At 45.7% G+C, this 19,708-nt stretch overlaps 1 protein-coding gene across 2 annotated transcripts in view; it reads right to left on the bottom strand.

The window, feature by feature from the left end:
• The window catches only part of MKX (mohawk homeobox), a 73,406-nt gene that overhangs the window by 5,960 nt on the left and 47,738 nt on the right, over positions 1–19,708 (bottom strand). Inside the window, exon 6 of one of the 2 annotated variants that reach the window (XM_004470747.4) lies at positions 96–129. In XM_004470747.4, coding sequence (XP_004470804.1) covers positions 96–129 — 34 coding nt within the window. Of the gene's footprint in view, positions 1–95; positions 130–14,944; positions 15,051–19,708 lie in introns of those variants that run through there. The other variant, XM_023592377.3, reaches the window with a different exon arrangement.

Genomic DNA, 19,708 nt, shown 5'->3' with positions numbered 1-19,708 from the left:
TGGATTTAAGCCAAACAGAAAGAAGATGATCAAATGTGCGCTGGCGGAAGCTGAAAATGCTGTCCCAGGAAAGCACATGAAAACACATCGCTCACCTGTCACCCTTACTAGATCCATTTTCCAGAGTGTCTGTCAAGAAAAGCAAAAAAATTCAATTACTTTTTTTTCTTTCTTTTTTTTTAATCTCAGGAGTTTCACCATTACTAGGCATAAAAGTTCATCAGGAAATATGGCTAAAAACAAGGGTTACCATATTTGACAAGAACAGAGGAGTTTAATTTAGCATGTGAAAAAAAATCTCTTGGCAAGAAAAGCAGAGAATAAGACATTTCATGAGTGCAGGTATAAGGAATTAAAGGGGCTTTCACAGATACACAAAAATCTGAGGTCCATTTACAGTGAGAAATTGGGCCTCTGTCAGGGGGCCAAATGGTATAGGGAAAATAGTAGTGCCTGGACTTTGGGAAGGGTCTGGTTTAGCCCTACATGCACCTGCTGTGTAACTAGGCAGATGATGATGCCCCACAACTTGGGATTTCATGTCCTTAACTGTTTTCCCAGAAGATCTGGAGGGTCTTTGGCTCTCTATTCTGAGATTCCAGAGGAATAAAACCGTCATCTCAGAAAAACGAGGGCCCCTTTGGCTAGTCAGCTGATGAGTGAGAGAGCCAGTGCTGACTGCCACACAGCCCCTCCTAGCAGACCAGGAGCTGCAGACACCCATCTTCACCCTTCAGACTCTGTAACCAACTTCTTCACCAAGCAATAGCAGGAAGTGCTTGCTAGCTTCTGTTCTCGTGCTCTCATCTCTGGTTTCAAGCTGGCTGCCTCACTCCAAACACCAATTTCTATCAATGCCACCCAAATAGGAAGAAAGATGAAACTGGTTCTTGATCTTGGTTGAATCTCTCCGGTGTGGCTACTTTGGCTAAAAGAACCTGGCGTTGGGAACACAGAAAGAGATGTACTGGAGAGGAAAGTGCAGGTGGTAAAGAGAAGGTGCCAACGTGGCATGTGAGGGTGCGGTGGGGGCTCTCCATCAGTCTATGAGACTCCACAGTGACAAAGTGGCTCAGCTGCCACCAGCAGCAGCAGCTGGGGACACTACCAAGGAGCCATGCAGTGAGGTTCTCAGAAGGGGCCTGGAAACGTGGAAAAGGCAGTGGATGCTCAAGGGCCTTGCGTGGTCGACGGCCTTGGCAAGCTGCCCTTTCCTGCCCTCTGTCCTCATCCTTTCTCTTACCTTCCCCAACTCAAAATTTTCTCCACTGTGCTTAGGGCTAGTTGGCCAATGCCAGCATAACTTCTAAATCTGGGCTCTGGAGAGTCACAGACCTGGACGATGATTATATCATCCAACCAGGCAAAGTTTCCCAGGGAAGAGAAGGTCACGGGAAAAGTACTAAGTGGTCATGCAGTTCAGGCCCCGAAGCTTCTGGGGAGTCTGTGAGGGCAAGTCTCTGCACACAGCCCGGCTCAGGTCCCAGCGCCCAGCCTGCCAGTCAACGGCTGGTCACCAATTGCACGCTTTGTGCCACCACTCGCCTGGGGACCCAGGGGGAGTGAAAACAAAGAACAAGCAAACAAAACGAAAAGACTTAGTGAGTGAAAGGCAGGGTGGCTGTGAACAAAGGAGATGACATGGGCTCTGCCAAAAAACGGAACCACAGATGTTGGTTCCTTCTGTCTCCTTTAGGTGAATGTTCAGGCCGCATGTTTTAAGGTTTTTGGGGAAATACCCGGATCTGTGAGCAGCTGGGCGGTCACCCCTTGGAGCTCTGTCAGCTTTGGGATCTTCTGGTCCCTCCTTCATTGGCTGGGATGGTTAGCAACACCTCTGCTCTTTTGATAATTTTGGAATTTTAAAATTATCCATGGAAATGGAGGAAAAGAATGGTTATTTTTAATTCACAGAACCCTGATAATCCTATCGCACAGATCGTTGCTACGTGCCACCCTAAGCATTGTATCTCAGCCTGTTTTTGTGGATGGACCACCAGCCTCTGCTGTGTCTATGAAGCCACCGCTCACTTAGGGCCATGGCCCGTAGATCTTTAACTCAGTGATGGCACAGATGGGGCACTACAGAGGACAAGTCAAGGCCTTTGTTTAGGAGAAGGAAGGCCAACAACATTGGCCATTTGATAAGAGAAAACAAAGGAAGGAGGCCTTTGCTCAATTTTACCCACAAATTGCAGTAACTCTGTTACCAAACTGAGGCAATGGTTGTGGAGATATTTATTCAACGGAAAGACTTGGCCAAAGCAGAAGTTCCACGAAGTTTAAATAACATCAGGGAAATAACCAAACATAATTTAGGAAAGACCCTGTAGCTGATGCTTCCAGACGAAGCAGGCTCAGGGATAGGGGGGAATCAGCTTCCCTACCTGAACGGTCAACTTGACAAGTGACTGACCACTGGGTGACCCGAAGGCTGTCAAGTAGGGATGAATGAAGAGCCGGGAACTGTCCTAAGGCATGGACCTGCCTGCAGCACATGCTCTCCAGCGCTCGGGGCCACAGAGCGCGTCCACTTGGATGCAGAGTGCATCTGCACGTCCTGCTGCCCCGGGGATGCCTGGCCTTGCTGGTGCTCCAGGGGCCGCCTCCTTGAATGCATTCCACCCAGAAACCCATTTCCCGCAGCCAACTGCGAAATCAGAGCATTCTCCTTCCTCTCTGGGTGTCTGTGTTTTAAGTTTGGTGCCTACGAAAATACCTCTGAAGTGTGAAAACACACACTTCCTCCCATCCCCGCTCGGGTATTCTTAATTTGTTTCACGAATCTCAACATTGTACCAGGCGGCACCCGATGTTCTATTTTCAAGACAGATGGGCATCTTTCATGGTATTAGCTATGATTCGGGTTCCTTTCCCAGCAACAGAAAAGTCTTCATGAAAGGGATAAAAGAAACGTCTTGCTTCGTTGTCAACAGTCAGTGCTAAGAATTGCCAGCACATGACAAAGCTCAATCGCAAAGATTGTAAACAGACAAGAAAAGGCCGGCTCCTGCCACTTTCGGGGGTCTCTGTGTCCAGGGTGGTTTGGGTTAGAAAAATAAATTGGTGTTAGAAAGGCATGTTTTCCCTCTTGCTGGGGTTGGTGGGCTGCCAGGGTCTCTTGGATGGTATACATACAAGAGGCACCTCCTGTGGAGCGGCGGGGTCTAGTTCCCAGAAGAACCAGCAGAAGGAAGCATGCAAACAGGGGCCCTTTTACTCGGAAACATTCGTGCTTTTGTAAGAAAGTGAAGGGCTATGCAGATCTGGCCGTTGGGGGAGATTTGCCTATTTGTTATTCAGAGATGAAATCTGGGGAAATATCTTCGCTGTTTTAGAGAACCAATATCATCTGAGGGGAACTGTGAAGATTTACAGTCTACCCATTATATTAAATGATGTAATTTTTTTTTAATACTCTTTTCCTTTGAAACCCAGACGTGCTGGCTTCTTATCTGCTTCTTTGTATCTTTTCTGCCCATCGACAGTGTTTAGGAAGAAGAGGGTCTGCTGTACCACAGCCTGGTGGCCATGGGGCTCAAGCCTCAGCTGCCTGTCGCGTCCAGGGTGGTGGTCTCACTGGCTTCTTGACCAAAGGGACACCCAGCAGCTCAAGTAGCCATTTGACAGGGAGAAGGAAGGATTCTGAAGCCTGCTGAAGAGCCAGAGGTCTCAAGCCTGAGCTGGAAGATTCTGCAGAATCTTCCAGGCATGCGCGGACTTGGGGTTTGCCTGCCCCACACTCAGCGCGGCTGCGTCTCTTACGCTGCGCTTGGCTTGGCTGAACCTCTCCATGAGTCCGAGCTAAAATGTCTTTTCAGAGTCTAAGGTTCCAGAAATCAGCTCCACTGTCAATTGCCATAAAAGCAACCGGTTGGCAGGAAGAGGTTATTGGATTAGCCAAAAGAACGTGTTTTAAGACCGAAAAAGAAAAGGAAAGAATAAAAGAGGTGCATAGCTAGAAAAATCTTGGAGGCCGTAAAACCCAAATCATGTTGAAACTTAAAAAGTGGGGCTATCCTAAGTTTGGACACGTTTCCTTATAAAGTTAAGTAGAGAAACAATTATACAGAAAATCCAGTTCTACTGAGACTTGAGATGTGTAAGCACAAAACTCAGTGGGTAAAGTATCTTCTCACCTTTGATGAATGCAATTTATAAACACAATAATTCTGATAGGTGTATTCCCGAAAGTGACATCTGTGGACACACACAGAGCCAAAAATATGGACAAATAATTTTGAGTTTTTCTCTACCAATTTAATCAATAAACCCTAAAGTTAGGAATGTTTTAAAATACTTCACCAAATACGAGTCCTACCACTGAAACAAATAAAAATAAGATTAAGAATATGGGTATTTTAAAATGAAATAACCTAAAGTTGTATTTCCCTAGATTAAGATAGAGAGAGTGGAGAGAAGAAAGTTTTAGGGTGCAAGGGAAAGGGAGATGGGTGAGAAATCATTACTGAAATAGCTCTACCAAGAGGAAGAAGTGAAGGCAGGCCACTGGGACTAGCTGAGGCCACCCAAGAGTCGAAGAAAATCAAAGAAGGCATCCACGGTCATCAGGACCTGGCCGGGTGCCCTTGCAGAGATTAAAAGCGGGGCATGTGGCAACGATCCAAAGCAGGGCAGTGGTCAGACGCTTGAAAACGACGCTTCTGCAGGCTCGGTGAGCTGTAGGGCCATCGCTGGTGAGAGCAGGCGTGGACAGGCAGCATTCAGCTTCTGATCTCCCAAGTCCAGCGGGCTCCTGGGACACCAGGTCAGCTTCTGGAGTTATTTACACACTTGGAACCACAGAGGAAAGAACGAGACTCTGGGGAGCGGGGCAGGTGCAAAACCCTCAATGACGATTCTGAAACACTGACTGCTCCAAATTTGAGGCTCCTGACAAAATGCACCCAGCCACCCCCAGGCTCCCTGCTCACATCGGCCCCTCTCCACTTCCCCATGTCAGTGGGTTCGGGCTGGCCTTACCAACCCCTACAGATTGGTTCCATTTTGACAATATGTTTGCTTCCTCTTGAAAACAGCATTTGTTGTTTTTTTCTAATAGGAAGCAATGTAGGTTCACTGCAGAAAATCTGGGAGAAAGTATGAAAAGGAAAATAAAGGGCCCAGATGATCCTTCCCATTTAGAGATGAGTATTAATGCTCAGATGAAGGGCCAACTAAGCAAGTACATACACATGTAAGAAAATGGGATCATTCTATACGTATGTTTTGTAACCTCATTCCCCCCCCCCCCCACTATGTCAGTGGGCTTTGCCTGTCAAATAGATCAAATAGAAACAGCTTGCAAGAATTCAAAATTGAGCTACATCCAGGTCACACTTGAGTATGGAGAGACTCAAATGCCACAAGAAGGGGTTGTCTTTTAAAGTAGCAATTACTAACATTCATTGAATGCTTTTATTCTCATGTCAGGCACTATACCAGGAGTGGTATCTGGTTAAATGCTCCGAATAATGCAATGAGGTAGCGCCACAGCCCTTACCAAGAAAGGCACTGTGGCCTAGTGGGGTCAAGGACTCAGGAAATGGGGCTTTGGAGAGGCAGGTGCAGGTCAGCTGAGTCCAGAGGCCAGCGCTGCCTCCATCATCACAAGCCCACGCAGAGACTCCCTCCTAATGCACGTGTACCCAGAAAGCCCGAGCAGGGACAACCGGCTGAAAACCTCTTAACAGGCTTTCTGTTCTTCATTAGTAATTTAGATGGCAGTGATATGAAAAGACTCCTTTTTTCCGTCTTTATTGATTTAATCTCTAATATCAAGGAATCTATCCAAATCATGGAATGGGGAATGTAAATGAGTTCTCTGGAGATCCTGACACCGAAACAGGAAAGATATTTTAATAGACGTGATCTCCCGTTATCACTCTTCTAGGGCCCCAAACTGCAAACTCAGCTGTTGCTGCATCACTGGTAGAGGAACATTTTGTGGTGAATCTCTTCTTGGGGGGGTAGAGTCATGAATGAGCAAAGATAAATCATTCTAAGTGTTATTTATCAAAACAAACCAAAAAATAGGACCCAACAGCCTCTCATACTTATCTGTTATGACTAAACCAACTTCTTCCAGCTCCTTCTACCAAAACTGATTTCCACTTCAGAATGTGAGGATAACAGGAAGAGACTGCACCTGAAGCTTGGCCAATGCCACGGCTACTTACTAATTATAGAATTACAAGGAGGCTGGATCATGTGAGTCTAGAGGCGTGAGGGCTTGGGAAGCTTTCAGAACGGGAAAAATTATCAAATGAAACCCCTCTCATCTTCATGGAAGGATCTAGTGTTTCTTTCTTTTGCAAGACACTAGCTGAATTATTTATCCTGGGGCTTTATAGATATATGACTAGATTCTGAAGTCATTTCAGAGGTTGCAGAGAAGTCTCTTCCAAAAACTAAGCCAGCGTTTCCTGCAGCCATGACTTTCACCACTGGGCCAAAGGGCCTTCCTTCCCGCTACTCTCTGGCTGGCCAGCTGTGCCCAGAGGTTCTGCCTCCGCAGTGCCCCAACCTTCAGCTGCCTTCCTATCAATGCATGGCCACCCCCAGAATCTGCTACCAGAAACAAAAATTAGAAGCCATACTCCCTTCCTTGGGTAGACAGTGAGGGGTGAGCTGCCATTGCAGGGCTTTCAGGACAGGTTCTGTTTCTGTCAGTAACAACCACAGCACACATTCAACAAAGCCGCTCGAGCGTCCCAGGCATACCCAGGTCTGCCTGCAGGTAGCCCCGGGAAAGCGCTGCTCGGCTTCTTACCAATTCCGAATTTTTATTTTTATTTTTTTTAAAGTTATTTATTTATTTTGTGTTAAACCTAGCACTTTAAATATATTATTTAATATTATTCATGAGAAAACTAAGGGATCTGTCATTGCATCTAGACTCAGAGTATCTGGTCCTATTTTCTTCTGCCAGGCTGTGGAGCAATATGCCAGCTTTAACAATAGGAATTTACTGGGTTACAGGCTTACAGTTCCAAGGCTGAGAAAAATGTCCAAATCAAGGCACCACTCTGCCACATCTCAAGGCACATGGCAGTGCCTACCGGGCTCTCCTTTCTCTCCAGGTTTCCCTGCTTCAGCTCCCAAGTCCGAGTTCTGGCCTCCAGAGCGTGGCCTCATGGGCACAGCAGAAGGGCCTGGGCTGGGTGGAGCCTGGTGAACTCCCGGGTGTGTCTCTGTTTGGCAGAACGCTCACCTATTCTGGCCTCTTCAGTCAGGGCGGTGTAGAAGGGGTGCAGGAAGAGGGCGTGCACTTGAAAATCACCTTTCAGAATCAACAATACCACCCAACGATAATGCGCCAGCTTCACTTGCCATCTCTTTCTCCCTGGACCTCTTAAATATTTGATGGTTGAGGCTGTAATTTTGCACAGTCCTATCAACCAAGACGGCTCCTCTGTGATCCGAGAGGCTCCACCTTCCCCAAGTTGGACACTTCTGGTCTGAAATTTCACTTTGAAGATGAGAATGGAGTCTTTGGGGAGGAAATTGTTGGTGAGGGACCAGAAAGGGGATCTGCCAATGTTAAATTTCATTTCTAGGCTTGGCTGGCTGTTTGGACTACGAGGGTGGCCTGGGGGAGGCAGGGAGGCAGGGTAGTGCAGTGGTTAGGAGCCCACGCTTTGGAACCCACTCTGGTGAGCTGGATTCCTGCAGGACCTCCTACTAGCTGCAACGAGCCGGCCCGCCGCCTGACCATGCTTTGCTCTCCCCACTGACTGAATGGGGATAACGGCACGAAAGTACAGTGCTGCGACGAGGACGAAATGAATGAATAACTGTGAAACACTTGGAAGAGCGTCTGAGCTCAGATACCAAGCACTATATAAATGCTTGTTAAATTTAAAAAGTTAATCTCCTTGTGCCTTATTGTTTCCATCTAGAAGACAGGGCTGAACCAGAAAGAACTAGTATTGCTGGCAGATTTAATATGAAAAACATTATGCAAGGATACAATATTTTAACTCTGGGCATAGCCCATCCACTAAGATTCATGGATTCAGCGTGCAGAATCTCGCGTCCTCCAAGACAATATGGCATTATCTGATGTTATTCTGCGTCGAAGTCCACAGCAGGCCAAGACCAAAAGTACTGGAGGCACATTAAAGAGGATCTATTGATGTTAAGTGTCTAATGGATTTTGTTACTTCATTTTCTCAAGGGGGATATCAGAGATGTTACCCCAACTGTTTCATCCAGGAAAGTCAAGTTCCCAGCCAAAGTCTCAGAAAATGACCTCCTAACTATGCATGAATAATTTCTGTGTGTCTGTGTGTTCCAAGGAGCAGTAATTGTTTATGAAAGCACTCCTTTTCCCTCCCCCCACAGTCAATTGGGCTACCGGTTCTGAAAACCGGATGCGTTCACCCTGATTCTTAGCTAAGCCTCGATTTTGTCCCCACGTCCCAATATCGATCTCCATCTTCTAAGTTCTTCAACGGCACAAAAGCTTTTGCTCCTGAGACCAACCAGGGGCCGCCAGGCTGCAGTTCCAGAAGGCGTGGTGTGGCGTTAGGCTACGAAGCACTGTCAAGGCTTTCTTCAGCAAAAAGGCCTTTGAAGTAGAAAAACGTGTATTTAGCACAACCCAGAAATTGGTTGGCGAGCCCTGGGCCCCACCCATCTCTTTCCAAGCGCCTCGGGATCTCCGAAAAGCCACCCCAGAGTCGTTCTCCATTGCAATCGGGACCACAGAGCATCTCTGAGTTGGCTCACGGTGCTGCCGTGCTTTTCAAGTTCCTCAAATTACCACCGTCAGAAATGACACTTCAGACCGGGGTGTCGGTGTCACACCCGTCCGACTGCATTAACACCAGAAGTGACACGGCAAGACGTGACATTCACAAGCTTCTTGGCTCGTTTAAAAGAGCAGCAAGTGACAGTTTCTCGACTCACAGTTCATCTGCTGTGCTTATTAATAGAAAAAAAAAAAGACCCATATTTTAGACGTACAAGGCGCGGCCGTAGCCGTCGTCCTCCTCCGTTTCAAGTGCACTTAAATGTGCTCAATGCACTTGAGTTTTACAGCAGACTTGGCCTGCCAGGGTTCTATGTTCACACTTTGCTACATTTTAAAGATTATGAGAACTTTTTTGCTTTTGGCTCAGAAACAGTCATTTAAAGTCTAAACTGGGATGGGGGGAAGACTTTGAAATGAAAATTGGAAAGAGTTTTGTGGACGGTACTGAAGGAGAGACGTTAGAAAGGAAGCAGGGAGGCACGACGAGGAGTGCAATGGGGCCCCCTATCCTGGAAGTCCTCTGATGGCCATGTTAACGGAAAGACCACTGCACCACTCCCCTCGCTTTAAATCTTGCCAGAGGGAGCCACTGTCAATTTTGTCCAGGCATCCACCTTCTAACCCAAAGGCAGTGAAGTCTCAGAAAGAAGAGGCAATGGCACCTCCATGTGAATGAGCGCCAGGGGAAGAGGTGCTGCTGCAGGAAGCCACGTATGGGTGACCGGGGACCGCTGATGGGCCAATCACACTGAAGGTGCTTTTCCCTTCATTTGCCCAGGATAATTTATTACATTCCAGTGGCATACAGATCTTATTCTACTTTGCTTACTTAAATTTGCAGTATAATTGCTGCTCCAGCAAGATTTGTATTTATATTACAAAATAAAGTTTTATCCTAAAAAAATTTTTTTTAGAGTACAAGAGAGTGCTAGAAAAAAGCAGGGGATAAGGTACTTAGCCCTACCAAGTTGATCTGTTTGGGGAAAAGACAAAGACGTTTTATAACAAAAGCCACATTCTTGTACGATAATTTGCCCTAGGATTGTGGGAGAAAAATCAGCTGCAGGACCCCGGGCCTGTGCAGCTGAGCCTGAGCGTCCTCCTGATGAAAGGGGAGTGACGGTGATGCCAGCCTCACACGCTGCTGGGAGGACTGAATGAGGTTCTGCAGGTGAACTTGGCGAGAGCACCTGGTCACAGTGGGGCGGGGCACGGTGGTCCAGGGAGGCCCCCGCACCTGCCATCTGCTACCCCACCTGCAGCCTCGAGCCCTTCTTCCTGGGAGGCTGGAGAGAAGAGAACCACCCCTGGGGAACTTCTCTAAAGGGAAGGTTTCTGGATCCCGCCCTTGGAGTCTGGAGGCCACCGGGCAGGCCTGGAAACCTGCACTTGAACAAGCTCCTCGGGCGTTTACTGGGTGGTCAAAGCGGCTGCGCAGCCCAGCCTTAGGAAGCAGACTGGAGTTCAAAAAGGGGTGCCGGAATTCCCGGGGGTTCACCCAAGGAAGGCAGCACAGGACAGTGTTCCTTGGGCACATTTCAAAATCCTTTAGGGTTTTTTCCTAGTGTCCCAACAAGGGCTGGCTAGCTGCCTTAAGGCGGTATCTAACGAAGTGAATTCTCCATTCTACCTAAAAGAAATAACATTTTTATAAGCAAATACTGTTCAGAGATGGGCGATTGCTGCTTCAGAACTACTTTTTAATCACCAATCTTTGCTTAAACATGACTCTAAAACCACAAAAACGTTGTTTAGGGGGTGGTGCTGTAAAACACTTCACTTTACTTGCATTCCTTCCCCCAGTTATCCTAATTTTTACTCTACTCTGAAATACAGTTCGCTGACAGTCATCCCAAACACAAACCTCAGGAAAAAGAAACCCAACATTGCCATTAGAGTATATTACGGAATACTTCAGAAGAATCCGCTCGCCCGCCTTCATTTAATGGGAACAGCTAGGGTATTAATATACTGTTCTACGAGCTGTGTTTTCTGTTTTGAAAATAAACATACTGGCCCACAGCTCTACATTGCTGTGATCATGGAGCCTTTTATTTTCGTAAGTCTTCTATTTTTTTAATCTTTCCTTTGGGAAAATAAGGTGACAAATACTAATCCACAAGGGGTCATCAAAAAGTAATTATTCAACTTAACAGAGACTTTCTTTCTAGGGTAGGATAATAAGCTTTTGCAAATCAAAGTAAACTTAGTTTCTGGTGCCCTGAGTAGGAAATTTTATTCAGGCCTGTTTTAAAAAGAACACAGCATGGTTTTATTATACATTGACATAGTGATGAGGTTTTACAAGCAGACTTTGGGCTATTTTTAATCTGTTATTTCTACAGCAGCCCTGAGAGGGAGCTGGAGCTCTGCAACCCCCAAAGAAGCAGGGTAGTGGACACAGAACGACCACGCCAACTGCTTGGCTGCTGTCGATGCCTAAATCCCGGAAATGAAAGGCAGCCAGTCAGGATGTGGAATTTGTGAAGGAAGATTGAGAGGGTCCTGGCCAGACCTGGCAGGGGCTTTGCTTCTGGACGATGGAAGAATGAATCTGTCAGAGCACCTGGGTCCAAGGTGCTAACGGTGGCCATCTCAAAGCCACCAAAAGGTCCAGGGTCAGACACTGAGGTGACTCCTGGTGGGGGGTCTGCTAAGGGGTGAGCCAAGCAGCTCTTTCCTCCCCTAGAGCAGGTGCAGCCATTCCGTGCTAGGACCACTGCCCCCGGTGGCAGCACAAATTAGATGGAGCACGCTGAGCACCGAAGGCTCCACGCTGCAGCCTTGAGATAGGTCACTCTCCTGAGGGGTGTGACTGTGGGCATTACAAGATACCGAAAACAGAGTTCTTAAACACGAATTGTAGCAACATCCTTATGACCTTGGGTGAAAAATACCAAAGCTAAACGTCCACCAGGAGAGAAGGAGAATGAGAATCATATACAGAAGAGGTCACCCAAAAGAATGCCATGCTCACATAATTTAAATATAAAGGCCAAGCAGTTGTCATACATAGTGTTTGCCTTGTATTGTGTGTCTTATAAATGTCATGTGCCACTTTAAGTAAATAAGACCCCTTAAAAAGAAAAAAGAAAAAGTACTTGCTTTAGTCATTAAATGTTACTGATTATGAGAAAGAGCTTATGAATCTGATACTTCTTTTGGAATAAAAGCAATTCTTCTGTAACTTTTCAGCCTTTGCCATTCCTTTTGATGACTTTAGAGAAAAATGCAGTATTTTAACAATAAATAATATAAGCTTACCCATTTAGAAACAAACAAAAAAAAAAAAAAAAAAAAAGAGGAAAAGGCAGAAAGGTGTGCAGGAAAGAAAAGAAAGCAAAGTTACATTTTCAGGACAATTCACATCAACCGAGCCACACTTTTGGGGTTTGGTGGTAGAATGGACTACCCATACTCAAAAGAGGTTTAAAACTTAACTCTCTCAATTCTAAATTCTCTCCAGGCATCCAAAATAGGGGAAGAAGATAGTAGTTATTGCCTGGAATAAAAATATTACCAAGAGGCTGTGTCTCTTACACAAGGATAAACAAATGACACATTTTTATCATGGAGGCAATGAAAAAAAAATTGCCTTTCTTCCCCGGTTTTGCTCATTAACAGTCAGAAAAACCATATGTCCCTTGAAGATTGCCAAGCTCTTTCGGGATGTGACCCTCTCCCTGTCTTTAGCATGACGGGGTTCCAGTCTCTTCCCCTGTGCAGGACATGGGAACAGCCTTGGACTCCAGGGCAGAATAGTTCCCGACCAGCAACAAAGAGCTGGGAGCTGAACCTCGCGGGAGCCCCGGCGCTCTGCTCCCACCCCCTCTGTTATTTCAGATGGCCGCCAGTTAGACCGGCCCCCGCTGACACCCAGCCCTCGGCTGCTCAGACGGCCCGCACGTGGGTGCATCCCAGGGGGCCGCAGGCATCGGCTGAACAGAGGAGGACCAGCCTTCCCAGGGCCCCTCACCGGAGCCGAGCGCAAGAAGCCCTCCGCATCAGACCAGGCGAGGGGGTGGAGAGGAGGGGTGGTCGGAAGAAAAGCATTGCTTTTCGTTTCCAAGCTCTAAGTAATCGGACATGTCATCCGACTGATTTCCAGCTCACGTTAGGAGGCTTGAGAAAGTCTTCCTCCAAGAGAGTGTATTCTGCAACTTAATATAGATTCTTTTTTGGAAGGGAAGATGCACAAAAAGTACTTCTGGAGGAAAAGAAACAAGGAATCTGAATTCGAGTTGACTTACAGGAGCTGACGGGAGAAGAATAAAGAAATGAAGGGCCGGTGATGAGAAAGGGCCCAGAGGGGGAAATGCACTTAATTAAATACTCACAGGACTAATCACAGTTCAAAATGAAACATTTGACAAGCACAGGACTAACACAAAGTGGGCCCAGAAATGGAAAAGAGAGGACTATTTTTTTGTTCTGAAGAAAAGAGGAAGTAATTGGAATTGGGTGGGGCAAGAGTTGGAAGCATCTATTAAAAGGATGCCTTAGAAACAGAAGTCAGAGTTTATGATTAATTGAGGCATTATTCAAATGGAAATTCCATGCCAACTTTAGTAGTCTTACTGCACAGCCAAAGAGAATAGCCAATGAGTTACTCAAATTCCTAAAGCAACTTTCTTAGGGGACTCAGGCCTCTTCCGATTTATCTTGAATTGAATGCACCTCTTCACTCCTAATCAGTGCAAACTGTGAAGGGTGGTGCTACTTAACCAGACTTCATTCCTCTGACAGCAAGGAACATTGGAAAGAGAACAGATCTGGAACCAGACAGACGGGGTCTGCATCCCAGCTCTATGGCTAATTGGCAAGTGGTCTGGGACAAGTGACAATTTGTCTGAGCCTCCTCTGTAAAAAAAGATGCATGGATATCGAACAGTTAGGGTTGTTAAGAATTAAAAAACGATTATTATACAACACCTCACAGCCAGTAATACTAACAGTGGCTGTCTTTCTTCCACAGCTGCAAATACTCTTTTTGTAGATGCAGTGAACCTTTGATGAACGTTGAAGGCTTACCTTGAAATGGAGCAGATAGTAAGTAACACAACGGTTCAAAATAGTGTTGTTCTTTGAATTATCTAGGCCAGGTCAAGGGCAGCTCCGAATGTTATGTCTCTGATGCTCTAGTGTTAGATATTCTCAAAAGAACAGGACTGCATAATTTGGAGGCTTTGCAATTGCTTGGAGAAGGTCCCTTAAGTTACTTAGTAGCCATAATATGCAAAACCTTTGGATGGAATCTTCGAAGAGTGAGGCTGAGCACACTAATGCACACCCAGGAGCCAGGCGACCGGGAGTCCTCTTCTGTTCACTTTTGGGGCTGTCCTAGGTAAAGGCTACTAGGCTAGCAGCTCACACTGCTACCCATTCATTCAGGCATATCGCAAAGGGTCTGCCTCTTAATTCCTTGGGGAAAGCTTTAACTGTGAAAGCCCGTATGCAAGATAGAATATGGTGTTTGAATTTGGGGGGGAAACAGCTTTGGAAATTCCCAATTTTTAAAGCTACTTCTCAAAACTTTATCAAGAATTTTCTATGAAGATCTAACTAACTGGTACACCCATTCTTTACACAAGATAAAGTAACTACTTAAAACACATATTACCTAAAAGACTTGAATTGTATCACTGCTTTAAACCACTGTAGCTGGTATTCTGGGATTCTTCCAGTGACTAGAGGAAGAATGTATACATTATTTCAAATACTCCTAGTATTTTACAAGTAGACTGACAGTTATAATAGCTCTTCCTACTGCATCGCAGAAGGGGAGGAAACTCAATTTCCTCGCAATTTTTTGCCATCTTCAGATGCCTGGTGCTTTGATAGAGAATGAACAAGCACATGACAGTGAATCTGAATTCACCTGAGTATAAATCAAATCGTCTTTTTGCAAGTGTCTCAAATGGAAAAACTATACTTTGTGCTCAGCATTTTATCCTTTTTTTCCCAGGGTGGGGAGGGGAGTTGGGGACATAATTAAGAACCAGGCTCCTGAAACAACAATTCATGGTGATAATATTTATTGAGCATTTTGTAAGCCATACAGGTCTTTCACTTAGATCATTTTCCAAACAGTCCCCATTTTACAACGGAAACTCAGAAAAGCTAAATGACTAGTCAACAGTGGGGCCAGAACCAGAAGCTGGATCTTTTACTTTCAAGTGCAACAGAATGTGCCCTTCTCCGTGTGCTCTTCCTTCACCCACTCACGGGGTCGTTGGCTCATTTGGTGAACATCTGTTCCATGACTACCATGTGCCAGGCACTGTGGCAGGCCCTGGGGAGAGAGTGTGATGACAAATGGATCTTGTCCGCAGGCTGCTCAAGATTGGTAAATAAATGATAACATTTTGGTGTGGAAAGGGCTGTGGGGCAGCAGTGAAGGGGGAGCGGTGGTCTTTGTGAAAAGAGCTGCAGAGGAGGAGGCACCTGGGGGCAGTGGGGCAAAGGCCTGGGGCAACTGCTTCCAGAAGCTCAGGCTTCCTCCATTCACCCCCGGGTGCCCTGAGTGTGAGGCAGGCAAAGACAGAGGGTGCAGGCCTGTGGGAGAGGAGGGGGGTGGGGACAGCCTGCCAAGCACGGGGTGGGGGATAGCTGTGTACAGGGGTCACCAAACCGCATGGGGCCTTTGGGCAGCTCTTGGTGTGGCTGGAATGAAAGGCAGAGACCAAGGGCTGCCCGGAAGCCAACCAGGGAGATGAGCAGGGGCGGGCCTTTGAAGGCTGGGTGGGCTGGGGGTTTGCGAGTGAAGATAACGGGGGGACTTTATCCTGAAAGCCCTGTGGCTAATGGAGGGTGTTCAGCAGGGACCGATGAGGTGTGGACTTTAGAAAGCTCCCTCTGGCCCTCCTGTGAAGACTGGGCCACCGCAGGAATGGAAGGGAGCGGCCTGGTTAAGGCAGAAGCAAGTCTAGAAGGGGAGGCAGAGGTCCCGGGGCAGGGGCGTGGGCCGGAGCCCCAGTGTCCCTTAGACACCTGCCTTGGGGACTGTCCCTGAGGCAGACCCAGCAGGCCCCCTGATGTGGGCATGCTGGAGCAGGCGGCCTTGGGGACCGTGGAACCAGGATCCCGACACAGTGCTTAATGAGGAAGAGGCAAGCGAGAGGCCGGATTGCCGAGCAACCTGTCGGGACATCAAATTTTGATAGTCTCCTCCCCAAAGCTTTCCTTCAAATAAGGGAATTCGGCAGCACTGAGGAGAAGCAAGCATGCAAATCAAGAAATGAACGAATGAATGAATGAGTGACTGAATAAGCCTGGGTCTTAAATGGACCTAATCACAGCATATTTTAGTACATAGATTTAGATGTTCTCCCGTATGCTAAAATATTATTGAACATGTGATTTTCTTAAAAGTGCAAAATACCGAAGTTTTCAAAGATGGATTATTTAAAAATCTTTACTAGTCACGCACCCTTAATTCACACCGCACTGACTCCCAGAAGGGAAGGTACTGCCAAGGGGTGAAGGGGCAGGAAAGGGCTCCCCTGTGGGAAGAACCTAACACCAAAAGCAGAAGAACCAACTGGCTGGGGGCCAGTCCCAGAAGGTTGAAGAGCTGCAAGTTTCAATGCAAATCCGAATGAATCCATCTTCTACCAAAGTTCTCAATTAAAGACCCACTTTAGGACATGAAACATTTAATAGGAATTTCCCTTTAGCCACAAAGTACCCTAAAAAAACAATTTAATATTGGCCTTGTCCTAGGCTAAAAGAAGAAGGTATTAGGTGATGGGAAAGAAATATGTATTTTTAAAAGGGGGAGGAAAAAGGGGACTTGTGGAAAGTATAAAGCAGTTCATGAGACTTTTTCACCGAAAGTTAATGACAATGCAAAGTTCCTTTCCTATCGAAGACAGACGCTTCTTAAAGAATGGATAAATCACTAATGCTCATTTTCTGGTGGCATTTGGAACCACAATTTTAATCGGTTGAAACAGCACAAGGACAAAAAAAAAAAAAAAAAAGCAAATAAACACAAAAGATTTTTTCCTAGGAAAAAAATCCATTGAGTTGGCTCCCACTGCAGCTTCCTCAGTTTACATACAGCTTCTTAACTCGGGACTGCTTTACTCAGAAAGGGGGCTTTTTATTGGGTGCGTGCATAACATTCATTTGAATTGCATCTAAAAATTAGAACATAACAAGCTTCTAATCATCACTTGTTAATGTGAAACAAAAAGAATTCGTTTTTCCATTGAAAGCAGATTGCAGTAAAAAAAAAGCAGCGTTCTCCAAGGTCATATGCTGTTGGCAAAGCTCAAAAAAACCTTGTAGTCCAACTTGCTTACGGTCAGCTGTGTTTACTTAACTTGACAAAGTCTGCCTATGATTATGCAGACTGGTCATCTGCCCGCAGATAAATGGATATTACACAAACTCTTGGAGCGAATGACATTTGGCCTCCATAATTTTGGAATGATTTACTATGTACCCTCAACTTAAAACACCACAATGATTCACAATATGTTTTTGGGATTCAAACATAAATATTTCATTTTACAAAGGGAGCAGCCTCCGCGATCTTTATGGGCTTAGGTGATTTACTAACAAAGTATGGTCCTCCTTTGGAAGGTGTAGAGTTGTTCTGAAACAAGCAGTTTCAGGCAACATTTATTTCAGTCTTTTCAATAACCATCAAGATTTCAAGGAATTTCTGTAAACAAACTGTCACTTAAAGAAAATAACTTTCCATCAATTTGTGCAACGAGTCTCCAGAACAGAACACGCATATGAAAATAAGAGTTAACTAAATTATTTCCAGAGACCACATCTCAGAGTAATGTTTACACTATCTGTAGAAAGCAAAAGCTCAAAGTCTGACCATTATATCTTACACTAGATGCAAAATTTGGGTTTTGGAGTAATGTAAACCGTTTCCACTGCACAGAGTCTGTTCCTAATTACCTAAGAATTGATTCAGGCCTATCACAGTTACTTTGCTGGCTGCTATATTTACAGAACAACAGATACACATACTTTCTTCTCCAAATCGGGATTCCTGCAAAAGTGGAAGGACTTACTCTATTCCCCAGTGATGATCGAGCAATAAGCTGATCAATCAACAGGCAGGCTGCATTTTGCTGACACCAGGAAGCAAGAGGGAGAGGGTTCCTGCCCTCTGAAGTTTATCTAACGAGAAAACCACCGAACTGAATGTGCACTCTCATTTCCCAGGCTGTTTGTCTTAATTTATAACACCAGGAAGTGTGGTTGTAAACGCTTCCCCACTGAAACGCACCCCTTTTCCATCCTGCCTCGGCTTAGGGAGGAGAATGGCCTTGGAACAGCGTCTGCGAGGGGAGCCACGGATGCTCTGCTGGGCGACACCCCTCTAGTAGGTTCAGGGCTGCCAGTAAAGGGGTGAGTTTGTTGACTGATTTCTATTTTGGCTTTTACTGTAACTCACTATATTTGCTCTAATGAGCGCTGTGGAAAGTGAGCTAGGGTAAGCGTGCTACTGCTGGAGCAACGGCCATCACTTATAAAAAGCAAGGGTCTGCAAAAGCCTCTTCCCCTAAATAACTGAAGGGGTTAATTACTTTACGGCAACCCCAACCTGGCTTTCTCACATTATGCTTTTGCTTTGAGATGCACAAAAGATGATGTTCTACACATGGGGGAAGAAAGGAGTATGTTCTCCTATATGTGTGCCTTTAAGGTCAGCAAACAAATCCATTGCACAGCACCTTCTCCATACCAGCCTCCACGAGAGAATATGTTAAGGGCTAGTTAGCTTTTACTCCTTCCTGAAAGGGCGGATTCCTCAGATTCCAAGTGTAGCCAGAGGTCGGGATCCAGGGAAATGAGGATGCGTGGGATCTCAGCCACGTGACTGAGCCATGGATTCAACTGCAAGCCAAGGGAAGAAGGCTATTGCTACTCGGAAAAAGAACTCTCCCAGCCTGATATGGAAGCCCTAGGAGAGCCGTCCAAACGAGGAAGGCTCAGTGGTGTGAGGAAACCTTGGGGATACTCAAATGACCACACATCCTATTTTTCAAGGTAGATGACTGCATGGGGGGGGGGGGGGACAACAGCTGAGAAATAAAACTTAAAAATATTACAACGCTTTGAGGAGTGGAACACTTGCTGGGTGGTTTCTTACAAAAGAAAAGTAAATTTGCAGATCTTATCAGATTGGACCAAGACATTGCACTGCACAGAAAGCAGAACAGAAGCTCATTTGGAAAAAGGAATCCCCAACTCCTCCAAGTCCAAATTATTTGACATTCAGTCAAGGCTGTCGTGTGGCAGTGTTGTGTCTAAGGGAGAAAGGAAGAACACCGTCATATCTTTAGACAAGTACTTCATTCTCTGAAACATGGAATTTAACACATGAGAAGAAAACGTCCGTTGTGGGTCACTGACCAGGGTAAGTTTGGAGAATGTCTACAGTTGAATCAAATTTATAAGGACTTTTTAACTTTAACCAAAGGAGGAAAGGAAAAAAAAAAAAAAGGGAAAGCTTTCACAACCAAAAATCTTGAAAACTTTCCTATATTTTCTGGTTTCATTTTTCCCAGAACTGAACCACCACAAAATAACACCACCTCAGTGCGCTCACTTCCAGCTCAGTCAGGAAGTGCTGAGGTACATAAACATTTTTTTTATTTCACTTTTTTACAAGTTGGTGACCAACATTTTCTCCGTCTTCCAAAAAAGCTTCAGGTTTGGAATACATTTGGGTTAAATGTCAGCAGAGGAATTTGTCTATCGTTCAGAAAACACGTTTTCCTTCCAACCTTGGAATATATGTAGAAACTTGTGTTGTGAATGGAATTAGAGTCTCAGAGCCACAAAGGGAAATCCAGTATTGCAATTCCTAAGTGTTTTGTAGGGAAGCATTGTCTACAAGAAGAAGCAGGAACATACATCACAGCACCTTTTGCTGTGTGTTCACAATCATTATCAGAGTTGACCCTCACAACAACC

The sequence above is a fragment of the Dasypus novemcinctus genome, chromosome 5 (assembly GCF_030445035.2).
Source record: "Dasypus novemcinctus isolate mDasNov1 chromosome 5, mDasNov1.1.hap2, whole genome shotgun sequence".
Taxonomy (NCBI): Eukaryota; Metazoa; Chordata; class Mammalia; order Cingulata; family Dasypodidae; genus Dasypus; species Dasypus novemcinctus.
This window is presented reverse-complemented; position numbering and strand designations above follow the sequence as displayed.